The sequence below is a fragment of the Rhamphochromis sp. 'chilingali' genome (genome assembly GCF_963969265.1).
Source record: "Rhamphochromis sp. 'chilingali' genome assembly, chromosome: 14".
NCBI classification, from domain to species: Eukaryota; Metazoa; Chordata; class Actinopteri; order Cichliformes; family Cichlidae; genus Rhamphochromis; species Rhamphochromis sp. 'chilingali'.
The window spans coordinates 15,673,259-15,686,623 of NC_137941.1; the positions used below are offsets into that span (position 1 = coordinate 15,673,259).

The 13,365-nt window shown below is 40.4% G+C and overlaps 1 protein-coding gene across 13 annotated transcripts in view; it reads right to left on the reverse strand.

The window, feature by feature from the left end:
• Positions 1-13,365, reverse strand: part of LOC308409595 (bromodomain adjacent to zinc finger domain protein 2B-like) — a 55,016-nt gene that overhangs the window by 6,145 nt on the left and 35,506 nt on the right. For 7 of the 13 annotated variants that reach the window (XM_080902453.1, XM_080902450.1, XM_080902455.1 and 4 more), the window contains 15 exons: positions 13,189-13,290; positions 12,663-12,873; positions 9,491-9,583; positions 9,346-9,407; positions 9,020-9,085; positions 8,207-8,272; positions 7,982-8,026; positions 7,847-7,873; positions 7,075-7,140; positions 3,801-3,941; positions 3,031-3,285; positions 2,078-2,301; positions 541-615; positions 176-410; positions 27-89 (listed from right to left, as the gene is read on the reverse strand). In XM_080902453.1, the coding sequence (XP_080758579.1) occupies positions 27-89; positions 176-410; positions 541-615; positions 2,078-2,301; positions 3,031-3,285; positions 3,801-3,941; positions 7,075-7,140; positions 7,847-7,873; positions 7,982-8,026; positions 8,207-8,272; positions 9,020-9,085; positions 9,346-9,407; positions 9,491-9,583; positions 12,663-12,873; positions 13,189-13,290 (1,731 nt within the window). The remainder of the gene's footprint in view (positions 1-26; positions 90-175; positions 411-540; positions 616-2,077; positions 2,302-3,030; positions 3,286-3,800; positions 3,942-7,074; positions 7,141-7,846; positions 7,874-7,981; positions 8,027-8,206; positions 8,273-9,019; positions 9,086-9,345; positions 9,408-9,490; positions 9,584-12,662; positions 12,874-13,188; positions 13,291-13,365) is intronic. The other 6 variants (XM_080902449.1, XM_080902454.1, XM_080902458.1 and 3 more) reach the window with 6 other exon arrangements.

Here is a 13,365-nt window from a genome sequence, read left to right on the forward strand (position 1 = left end):
ATTCTTGAGATTGGGGTTTCATTTACCTTGTATGTTTTCTCAATCTGTTTCTCAAGTTCCTCGATGCTGGCAGAGCGTACACTGTCATCCTACATGGAAAAAAAAGTGGACTATTGCCATAATCAGCACAGATTTAGTCAGAGGCTCAAGTTAACAGCATTATGTTTCCACTGACCTCCTCTTCACATATGTCTGTTTTCTTTCCTCTTTTTCCACCTGCTTCTTCTTCCTCCTCCTCCTCGTCATCTCTTTGGTCTTCACTGTCATCGTCCTCATCTTCCTCTTCTTCACTGTCCCCTTCTTTCCTCTTGGATTTGTTTTGAACACTGACGAGCACAAAGGCATGGTTGTTCTCTCCTGCCCAACTGTTGTCTTTCTTCCCCGTCTTCTTGGTGTGGATACTCCTCAGTCTTTCAAAAAAGGAAAAAAAAAAAAGAAGAAAAAAAAAAACAACATAGGAAAAAAGTAAGTGCTGGTCACAAAATGTCCAAGTGCATGCACAAGAATCTTTGAACAACAGCCGAAATCACGTATACTTACTTCCGAAGCTTTCCCTCAACAACCCACTTATCCTTCCTCAGGTTGGTCATATAATCTATGTTTTTGTCGATCTCACTGAAAAACATAAAAAATAAAAAATAAAAAAAAATGTCGAAACCGACATTTCGGTGATGTTTTTGTGCAAGAGGATGAGGCATTTTCAATGCATTGCAGTGTGCACCAGATGTGCTTCAAAGTGTAGAGCTAATAAAAAATTGATGCCACGTAGTTTGATGCAACCTTGTGAAACTGTCAATCAGGCCACGATTTGTCATATTCCTTTTAATACTTCAGCTATTCCATTAAAACTGAAGACTCCATGAATAAAACAAGCCTGAATGTTCCACTCTCAGGCACAGAAAGAAAATTAACACACACTCGTCTGGCTGAGTGTTGCGACACAAACAACCTGCTGCTTAACACTTAACACCAAGGAGCTCATCGTGGACTACAGGAGGAATGCTGACCCACGTCCACCCATCTACATTAAGGGGACGGCTGTGGAGCGTGTGAGCAGCTTCAAGTTCCTGGGAGTTCACATCTCCGAGGATCTCATCTGGACGACCAACTGCTCCAAGCTGGTCAAGAAGGCTCATCAGCGCCTCTTCTTCTTGAGGACTCTGAGGAAGAACCACCTGTCCTCAGACATCCAGGTGAACTTCTATCGCTGTACCATCGAGAGCATCCTGACCAACTGTATAACAGTCTGGTACGGGAACTGCTCTGCCTCAGACCGGAAGGCGTTGCAGAGGGTCGTGAAAACTGCCCAATGCATCGCCGGAGCACCGCTTCCTGTAGATGTCCTTTATGGCAGGAAGTGGTGCTCCGGCGATGCATTGCCATAAAGGACATCTACAGGAAGCGGTGTCTGAAAAGGGCTGGGACAATCATCAAAGACCCCAGTCACCCATCACATGGACTCTTCACCCTCCTGCCCTCTGGGAGGCGCTACAGGAGCCTCCGTACTAAGACCACCAGGTACCGGAACAGCTTCTTCCCCACAGCTGTCAGACTCCTGAACTCTGCCTCCTGACATCTGACCCACGTTAACACATGGACTGGACATACACACACCCACAACCACCTACACACACAATGGACAACTGTACCCTCAAACACACAATAATAACATGCATATACAGCCTGTACATACTTACAGTTATAGCATATTCATAACATACATAAGTAACCTACATACTTCATACCATGTACATTATAACATACCATAATAGACCCATTTCTATAATATACTCACATATCGATATTATTGCTAATATATATTTGTAATATATCTATATCATGGCTAAAGCACTTCTGGATGGATGCAAACTGCATTTCGTTGCCTTGTACCTGTGACATGTGCAATGACAATAAAGTTGAATTCTATTCTATTCTATTCTATTCTATAAGATGCAAACCCTTAAAGGAAGCATTTACTTCAATGGTTATTAAGTTTACTATTTATGATTATTTTTTTTAGGTGGGGTGAAATGAAAACACTGACATCATGAATTTCAGTTGGAGGCAGGGCACTCACCTGATCACAGCCTTACTGCAGCAAAGCTCATTTACCAGGAATGCTAAAACAGAGGCCTTCTGTGACGGACTGTGGGCTTGGAAAGGCTTAGTCCTGAGACTAAAAGCTAGCATGGCCACCTCTTTCTGTTCAGAGTGACCCTCCATGTAGATCTGCAGAATCTCAGACACATTGTCCCGGTTGATCTCCACATTAGTCAAGTGGTCCCCCAAGATGGTTTTGCTCTTTAAAAAAAATGAAATAAAAACAAAATCAGTAAGCTTACATGAGACTTCCTTTTTATGTTCTGTAGCCTTACGCAAAAAAAAAAAAAAAAAATCAAAAAAAAAAAAAAAAAAAATCACAATATTGTATGTGTCTGATAGAAAACTGTCCTTTCAAGCAATTATCCCTTCCTGATGTTAAGTGCTTAAGTGTCTCACAGGATGTGTCACATCTGGGATGTGCAGATTATTAAGTCACACTCTGTATATCTCTCTTGGCATGCACACAACAGCTTCTTAGGAGAACATTTAAGTACAGTCAATCAAAGAAATGTTTATATCCAACTACACAATAATGTGGAATGGTCTGGGGAGGAATTAAATTTGTGATTTAAAACTAAAATGGGGCATAAGTACAATAATTACCCACCTAAAGACTTTAGATCTCTGAAGTTAAAAACACATATGGAGCAAATAGCTTGGGTCTTGTTTACAAGGTAAGCTGCTGCCAACATTTCCTTATACATTTATACGTGTCTACTGTCACTGCTGTCAATTCTTTAGTTATTACAGCTCACTCAGCATTGTAATAACCAAATCAGTGAGAATGCAATATTTAAAAATCAGAAACACCACATTTTAAAGGGACACAGTAGCATGTCTGTGCTGTATGTCTGTGTGTGTTATTTACACCACAGGAAGCGTTTACACTTCCAAAAATCCAAACTGCAATTACAACAACAGATTCACCTTGTGACCTGCAGGTACCCCAGGATCACACACAGCTGCAGAGAGCATGGTCACCAACAGGTCCTGGACCTTTTCCATATTTTCCGCAATGTTCAGTAACCCTTCTTGAAGGTCACCTATAGTGAGCGGGTCTGAATTTAAATCCAGTCCCAGCACCTTTCCAAAGCTGTGCAGAAACTGCAAAACCATCAGGCAGTTAGAGAAGGTGCTTCCTGCTAATACCAGACCAGGGATACGGGACAACTCTGGAAGAGGCTGTAAAGAAATGCAAATAAAAACTTAAAGTATGATAAAACCTACACAGAAATTATACACAAAACTATACAACTATAATAGTTACTGGATTGCAGTTTATAAAACATTATTGCAAACTGCTCTGATTTTGAAATTAAAAATGGGGTGCATGTTCCAAGACATATTTTAGTGAAGGACTAGTTTGAACACTTGGTCAATGTTATAACACGAGGAGCCACACGGTGGCACCGTTTTAACCCTTTTCATGAATTCCAGATGCTTTAAATGATCTTAAACATCTGTTTTGTTACAGATTGTGAAACAATTATACCATAAATCACCAAAAGCAGTTCTAATCTTTAAGGATGTGCACAGCTCCAATAATGATAATACTGGTTGATAACTATATCAAAATGATCACTGGACTGGTGGGAAATCTGCTCTTTCAGACAAATGGACACTATTCAAGACGGATATATGAACTCTTATTTCTATTTGCCAACATCTCAGCCAACATTAACACAGAGTGTGTATACCTTATGATCCGCTAAACACATGTCCTCATTTGGCTTCTTCAGCTCCTTTGCTTTTTCCAGTTCTAGTCTTCTGAGCTCCAGTTTCCTTTCCTTGTTCAACTGTTTCTCATCTTTCTTTTCTTTTTTCAGACGTTCCTTCTCCTAAAGGAAAGTTAAATCCTTACAAACAATATACTTATATTTACACTGATTTACAAAGTGAAGAACAAAAAAGAAAAGAAAAAAGAAATGCTTTTAGGATCACCATGTGCTTTCTTGTACTGTGTACTGCATTACTGAATGAATGAATTTATAATTTTGTTTTCATGTCTGGTCATTTACATGGCCAGTTCCTCATGAAATTATTCAGTCATAAACAGACCGCACATGATGTTCCACGAGATGCTCAACAAAACAACAAGCACAAACACAATCCAACAAACACATGAGTCTAAGAATGAAATTTATTTTATTCTTCACCTCTTATATTCAGTCACACCTCATGTTATGTGCACACAGAGGGACCACAACACCATATTCAACAGATTTCCTCAACCCATCTTTGTGTGCAGTTAGTCTAACACAGCATTTACACTTCTCCACATCCTTCTTCTTAAGAACATGTCTATTCTGACAGGAGTGGTCTCATCCAGGATGATAACACTCTCAGCCACAAGTCAAAAAGGGTTACTAAATAATTTAACCATGATGTAGACCACATGGTAAGGCCTTCAACAGATCTCAAAATAACGGGACACCTGTGAGAGATTGTTTCAAATAATAGTGCACAATCAGAAGAAACTGGAAATAAAGGTTGTTTTTTTGGGGGTTTTTTTTATTTCTCTAAAAAGAAGAACAGATTTTGGGAATCGGTGGCAAAACTAACTTTTGTTTTAAAGCCCTTCTGGCGTTATGTGATACTAGGGGTGCAACGATACTCATATCGATATTGAACCGTTCGATACAGTGCTTTCGGTTCGGTACGCATATGTATCAAACAATAAAATTTTTTAAATTTATTTGATCAACTTTTCTTCTGACGATGCTGTCTGTGTTGAGAGCTCAGTGGATCTGCGTTCGACTACTCCGCCTAGGCTGCACTGTCGAGCACAGATCCACTGAGCGCAGCGCAAGCTAGCAAGACAGAAGCTAAGCTCCTTGCAACATGGCAAATTGAATCTCCTGCACCCTCATTCAGATCTGGCCTTTGGAACTATTTTGGTCTTCATGTGAAGCATGACCCTGATGGTAAGCGCGTCATGGACAAAAGTAAAACAGTATGTTGGATGTGCCACGCAATGCTCAATTACATGGGTGGGAACTAGAGATGGCACGATACCACTTTTTTATGTCCGATACCGATATCATAAATTTGGATATCTGCCGATACCGATATGAATCCGATATAGTGTTTTTTAATCAACAAAACTGTTTTTAAATATTTTGCTGCATTTTGTATAAGTTCATACTCAAGTTTAAAACAACAACTACACTAAAGCTATTCTGTTATACCTGTATGCAAAAAAAAATATATTTCATAGTTCAGCAATACTGATCAATCTAATAAACTTAAACCTACACCATCCTCCCTATTCTGGTATTTTAAAGAGTACTTAGCGTAAATATTAAGCAACCTAACTAATAGGGTTCCAACTCCCAGCAACAACAAAAATAAATAAATAAAAAATGGGGAACCACCCCTCACACTCCACCTCATGATGCTTAATCAACGTAATCAACCTTAATTTGATGCAGTGTGAAAAAAAAAAAGCACAGAAATCAATTATTTTTCAAGAAATATTAAATAGATTCAACATCTTTCTTCAACAAAATTGCAGACTGCACAGATGGTACCTTCCCAAAGGAAAAAGTACTATAGCTTACTAGGGTATATATATTAGACTTAATAGTCACTATATACAGTAATGGACTTCTATTCATTTTACATCAAATTAAAACTTTGGGTGTAAGATTCGGATAATTATTTATTAAAAGCTAGACATTTTAAATGAGAATAAGAAAGAAAAGTATGTCTTTGTGCCCCCTTTTCCCTGTTAATGCCCTATCGGCCCCCCTGGCTAAACTTTGCTAGATCCGCCCCTGCACAGTTACCAGCCGTCAGCTACGTAGAAAAAGATCCTCGAGTAGAAAGTAAGATTAAATAAATTCTAACAACAGCTGATCAAGCTTAAACGTGCTGCTGTTGTTCAGCCGCTGGTTTCCTCTTTCTGGTGCAAAGTGGGCCAAAAACAAACCAGAGACACGGACTCGTGACAGAAAAGCCGATCAGCTGATCATTAAGCAGTTTCATGATTGAAGTAGCAGCCAGAAGAGGCAGTCGCTCCATATATCGTTTGGTAAGCTTAACGCAGGAATGCTTTACAAACATTCAGAGATGGACTTACACACTTGCTTTACTTCTCTCGGGGATAACTTTGTCGGAGATGAAATGCCGGGTTGCTAGCGAAGCTCCAAATGCTATCCAGACCACAGGTCCCGCATGCCACAGCCGCTCTATCACGTGATGCATACTGCTCCGACGTGCTAACGTTCTGAGGTGAGTTACGGCGTGTTGCAAGTTTTGTGAGGTGCTTTCGTGATATTTAATGGATTGGATTACATTTTTTATTTTTCTCCGATATCCGATCCAGTAATTTAGGTCAGTATCGGACCGATACCGATACGTAATATCGGATCGGTCCATCTCTAGTGGGAACTACTGCGTTAGCGCAGTTTGCCCGTTAACGTGTTGACGCCGTCCAGCCCCACGCACGGGGCGATCCGCGGTAGCTCGTTAACGGAGATTTGCCGTGTTGTGGCGTTAACGTCATTTCAGATTAACGCTGACAGCACTAGTGGGAACAAAATGAATATCACTGCACATTTACTCCGACATCATCCTAGTGCAAAGACAAGTGGAAGCAGACAAAAAACAACAAGCACGCATGCTACAAACTTTACCCGAGTCATTTAGACAGCCGTTAGCACATGATTCTCCTTATGGGGACCTGATATGTTTAATATGCTGCTGAGAATATAGCCCATTTTAATAAATTAATTTTAATAAATGACAAATTAAAAAAGCATGAACATTTTTTTGTATTGAAAAAAATATCGAACCGTGACACCAAAGTATCGAACCGAACCGTGAATTTTGTGTATCGTTGCACGCCTATGCCCCTGTACATATGGTACTATGTCCCATCATAGCAGACTGCTGAACTTTCCTTGTTTCACTCATCCTTCCTTCAGCAAGTCTGCAAAAACAAGCTGTGATACATCAGCAGTTACTCACCTCCGCCTTCTTGCGGGCCTCGACAGCCTTCATGAGTATCATGTGCTGCCTGCGTCTTTCCCTCTCCTGGTAGAACACAGACGCGCAGATTATATCATTTTCAAAGAAAGACATTTGTTCACAGATGTCATTCCTGATGACACGCACAAAGACGTAACAGTCGGCGCGTGTTGCACATTGTACATTGTATGGAACGGTTAAACAAAATGGGACACGGCGATAAACAAAAAGCAAATGAGGGCAGTGATGCATACACAAAGCATAAGCTCAGTGTTAGACACAGCCATTACAAAATTAATCTGAGCGTGTTGGCGAGAAGCAGGCTGAGAGTTTTAACCGCAAGCAGCAGATATTGTTTTGCAGCGACGAGCAAAATAATGAATGCATCTCCACTAAACTGATGAACCACATCATATTAAAGTACCAAGACATCATGGAGATTATATATTATTATTGCTGCATATCTATACAATCATATACGCATAAAAAGGACGAAAGCAGACACATGACATCGTTTCAAAACAAACAGTGCAATAGAAATATTTATTAGAGTGCGTTGCATTCATTCGTGATCATTCTGGGCAGATAATGGATGTGTGTATCTGAGAGATCAATAGTGCAGACATAAGCGGTGCACTGTACTGGAAAAGCCATGCAGACGGATGTTGTTTGACTACAGCAAAAACTAGGAGTTAACCATTGTTGCGATGGCAGCCATATAACACAACACATTCACAATACGTTGTCAAAACACACAGAAGCATACTCATACCATATCTAGTCTATGTCTCTCCAACTCCTGGCAGAAAGAGTTGTCAAAATATTAAGAAACAGAAAAATTACACATTACAAAAAAATTTAAACTAATATAAGAAATTTCCAACGCGTGTGACTTAGGCAACAATACCTGGTGCTTCAGTATGACGGCTTGTAGTCTTCGCATCTCCCTCTCCTTTACAAACAAAATTAGTTCAAGTGGAAAGGAAACATAACACACGTAATCATGTGTTCATTTATACATGCGTTTGGAATGCAGTGCTTTTTAAACTACAAGGCAAAAACCAAAAACATTACGTAAGCAGCGACAGACGTTCAAATCAAAACAAAGGTTAGCTCATTAACCTCCTCTCACCTTGTTACGTTTCTCAGCTTCCAGTATCCTGGCACTCGCCGCCGCTTCCCTTTTTTTTCTCTTTTCCTGCAAGCGCAAAACAGACCCGATGCACTCATTCAAGCACAAACAAAAGATGCTATTAACTGAAGCAAACCTTTGAGATATCTATCAAATGCTTTTGACTAATATATTGACTCATTTTCAACTAAGACATCACACAGAGAAAACTTTAAAACTGAGTGATTTCCTTGTTACATCCAAGATTGCCGTTTGTCAGTCTACTTAAAGCCAGCGGCTCCCTGATAATATCAAATCTAACAGACTGAAATCTTGAGCAATGAGATAATTATTTCCTCCCATTAAGACTGAAAGACAAAATGGCAGTGGTTATTATTAAACACCAGCAGGCAGTGAGAATAAATTAAGCAAAATTTCTATCAGTAATTATAGCCCCAATGAAATCCTGTTAAGAGCCACTTGCCAAGCGTGTCAACTGAAATTTGATTTATGAAGGCTAAAATATTCACAGCTTCTATTAGTGAGGGAATGCAAAGTAGGTATTTCACCTAGCCACGGTAAACTCTGGTCCACCTCTTTCTTAATGAAATACTGTATTTTGCATTAAGCTCCAGCATGGTCTGAGGAGATTTTCATATTCAATGGCACTTTTTGCAAAAAACCAATTAAGCATTAGTCACATGTACTGACTAAAAGTAGGACCACATAATTTAGGAATAGCCTTTGGTTGCTTTTTTTCTTCTTCCTATAAATCCTATCAACAGCAGAGAGGAAGTGTTTAAGAATGTTTCTGCAATAACTTTCAGGACAAACCTCAAGAATTTGCTGTGCACGGAGTTCTTTCTCCATACGAATTTGCTGAATGCGCTTGATCTTCTCCTGGTAAAAGGATGAGGGCGAGATCAAATGAATTAACTATTAAGTCATGCATGTTATAGAGCGGTGGAGGGGAGCACGGTGCGGGGGTGAAGACGTACAGTGGCTCTATGCAGATGAGAAAGGTGCAGCATTGTGGAGAACAGCAACTTTCTTGTACGGTTTCAAAGCTATTCAAGTGTGCTTAAAACCTTTTCACCTTGGAGTGTGTAAAGAGCAGAGTGGCTCAAGCTCTGCGTGGAAAATTAAACATAAATCCTTACTTGCTGTTTAAGAATCTTCAGCTGTTCCCTCTTTTTCCTCCTCTCCTCAGCAGCCATTATTGCTGAAAAACACATGAAAATCTGATCTGCACAAAGCACGTCATCTAGTGTTTCAAATGAGTCTGATTTGACGACAGAAGTTTACCTTGTTGTTTCTTTGCCTCCTTTGCGGCTTGCGCTATAGCCTGTTTCTCTAGTTTTCTCATCATTTTGATCTGAGCTGCCTGTCGTGCTATTTCTGCAACATGATGAAATATAAAATATGAAGCATGAAATCACACGTGCCGTAAGGTCCTCAAAATATTAGAAAAACCTGACCTACACATACAGTGGGGCAAAAAAGTATTTAGTCAGCCACCGATTGTGCAAGTTCCCCCACTTAAAATGATGACAGAGGTCAGTAATTTGCACCAGAGGTACACTTCAACTGTGAGAGACAGAATGTGAAAAAAAAAATCCATGAATTCACATGGTAGGATTTGTAAAGAATTTATTCGTAAATCAGGGTGGAAAATAAGTATTTGGTCACCTCAAACAAGGAAAATCTCTGGCCCTCACAGACCTGTAACGTCTTCTGTAAGAAGGTTTTCGGTCCCCCACTCGTTACCTGTATGAATGGCACCTGTTTGAACTCATCATCTGTATAAAAGACACCTGTCCACAGCCTCAAACATTCAGACTCCAAACTCCGCCATGGCCAAGACCAAAGAGCTTTCGAAGGACACCAGGAAAAGTATTGTAGACCTGCACCAGACTGGGAAGAGTGAATCTACAATAGGCAAGCAGCTTGGTGTGAAAAAAATCAACTGTGGGAGCAATCATCAGAAAATGGAAGACATACAAGACCACTGATAATCTCCCTCGATCTGGGGCTCCACGCAAGATCTCATCCCGTGGGGTCAAAATGATCATGAGAACGGTGAGCAAAGATCCCAGAACCACACGGGGGGACCTGGTGAATGACCTGCAGAGAGCTGGGACCAAAGTAACAAAGGTCACCATCAGTAACACACTACAACGGCAGCGAATCAAATCCCGCAGTGCCAGACGTGTTCCGCTGCTGAAGCCAGTGCATGTCCAGGCCCGTCTGAAGTTTGCCAGAGAGCACATGGATGATACAGCAGAGGATTGGGAGAATGTCATGTGGTCAGATGAAACCAAAGTAGAACTTTTTGGTATAAACTCAACTCGTCGTGTTTGGAGGAAGAAGAATACTGAGTTGCATCCCAAGAACACCATACCTACTGTGAAGCATGGGGGTGGAAACATCATGCTATGGGGCTGTTTTTCTGCCAAGGGGACAGGACGACTGATCCGTGTTAAGGACAGAATGAATGGGGCCATGTATCGTGAGATTTTGAGCCAAAACCTCCTTCCATCAGTGAGAACTTTGAAGATGAAACGAGGCTGGGTCTTCCAACATGACAATGATCCAAAACACACCGCCCGGGCAACAAAGGAGTGGCTCCGTAAGAAGCATTTGAAAGTCCTGGAGTGGCCTAGCCAGTCTCCAGACCTCAACCCCATAGAAAATCTGTGGCGGGAGTTGAAAGTCCGTGTTGCTCGGCGACAGCCCCAAAACATCACTGCTCTCGAGAAGATCTGCATGGAGGAATGGGCCAAAATACCAGCTACTGTGTGTGCAAACCTGGTAAAGACCTATAGTAAACGTTTGACCTCTGTTATTGCCAACAAAGGTTATGTTACAAAGTATTGAGTTGTATTTTTGTTATTGACCAAATACTTATTTTCCACCCTGATTTACGAATAAATTCTTTACAAATCCTACCATGTGAATTCATGGATTTTTTTTTGTTTTTGTTTTTTTTTCACATTCTGTCTCTCACAGTTGAAGTGTACCTCTGGTGCAAATTACTGACCTCTGTCATCATTTTAGGTGGGGGAACTTGCACAATCGGTGGCTGACTAAATACTTTTTTGCCCCACTGTACCTGCCAAATCACTCTAAACAACCTACAGAGACAGTTTTTTGTGACAAGCTAACTGGAGAATTTAAGCACTGCCATAAATGCAAACAACAGAGTAGGCTGATTTTAAAGGTGTAATCACAACTGGAAGTTTAGGTCGGAGACTAAGAGTCAAACCCATTTGTGGCTGTCCAATAAGACAACAAATCTTGTTGACAGCAAATCAAACAGCAAAACACTCGATATGTCTTTAAGCATGAAGTAGGAACAGTTACCAGGTTTATAAAGGCATATAAATACAGACAAAGCCTACTGTTTTCAAACAAAATTTTTGATGTGAAGCCTGCCTCGATCACGAGATTTTCAAGCATTTTTAAAGACCTGAAATTTTAATCTGTCAAATTTAAGACAAATGGTCCAAAAAGATGGACAAATTGAGGAAATGCAGGACTGTTGCCATCCATCCCAGGCATGAGAGCCTTGCGAAGATCACACCAAGATCAAAACACGCAATCCCTGAAAGCAGTAAAAAGTAAAAAGCAGTCGAAGGGTAACAGGCAATACCAGCAGAAAACCACAAATGAAACCACTGGACACCAATAAAAACACAGCAGTGCAAAAAGCTTAACTGGATGCTTCACATTTCTTTGTGTACATTCTGTGTAGAAAAGGCCCAACTGAGGCAAAAATGTCTCAGTTGTGACAAAAAAAAAAAAAAACAACCCCTTTTTTTGCACGTTATCAATGTTTGGAGGACCAAATGCCATTGTGCACTCCCAAATGTGAAACATGGTGAAGGGAGCAATGTAGTCTGAAAGCTGTTCCGCTACCTCAACTGGAAAAAGGAAGATCAAGGCACTTAAATAAATCAAACAGAGACTGAATGGAAAAGAACCATGTTCATATTTTGGAAAGCCATGTCAGCGTCCTGACCTCAACCCAGCTGAGATGCTGTGACATGAACTGATCAATCAGAAAATGCTGATGAACTCTAACAGTTCTGCAGGCAGGAATGGTCAAACTTCATCCTCACTGTTCTGGAACTAAGCTATAAGAAAACGTGATGGAGGCCTTTGCACCTAAAGGACATTTTCCAAATTAAGACATTCAAAGTTTACCCACTTCTTCCAGCTTGCACTGACTTTAAAACAACTTCTAATGCTAATAGTTATTATCAGTAACATGGAAAGCTGCATGAAGCTGCATAAAGTCTAATTTAGTTAGACTTTAACTATAATTTAAACTCTGAAGTTAATTAAAATTACTGTGAAGAAATTTCTGATAAGAATTCTGGGTTCCCAAAAGGTTATCAATGATTTCTGAGTCTCCTGGCAGTCTAAAGCCCACCTTTAACAGGTGCCATGGAAACATTTTTCCACGTTAACTGACCTTGAGCTTCCAGCTTACGAAGTAACTTGGCATCAGAGACATCTTGGAAGTTATTTTCACCACCATTTAGAGGATAAGGTTTCCACTGTATAGCCCCAGTGCTATCACCTGTCGGCTGGTGCTCAGACTTTGTGCGCCGGCTGCGCCTCCCATCCATCGCTATGATGCTGGGAGCAATCTCATCCTCAGCCAGTAGGAACCACTGTAAACCCTGGGTAATTTGAAGTAGATACAAGCAGAAGGATAAAAATGGCTAGCTTAGCGCTATAAACTCCATATACAGGGTCATTTTGATTTTAGTCCATTTCTATAACCTTCCAAAGATGCTGGGTTTAAAAATGCAACTTTCACATAAATTTATTTGCAATTTTCTGATTAGCTGAAATGTTCTGCAAAATCAGCACTGAGAGGCTAAAATTAACAAAAGCTACTAACTGTACACCAAAGATTGCACATATAATAATCACTGTTGTTACTGTGAGCTCACGTCTGTAAGAAACGAACATGAAAAAGTAGAAGCCTTTACCTCGGGCCCTTCTCTGGCTTCATAGAAATCCCCAACTTTAATTTTTGTACTAAAGCTGAAGTTGTCTCGTGAGATTTCAGTTATTCCATTCCTGATTAAGTACTGCAGACAAAAGAATAACACACACTAATTAATCCATAGGTAGGAACCACCAAACGTTACATAATCCTTCAACAG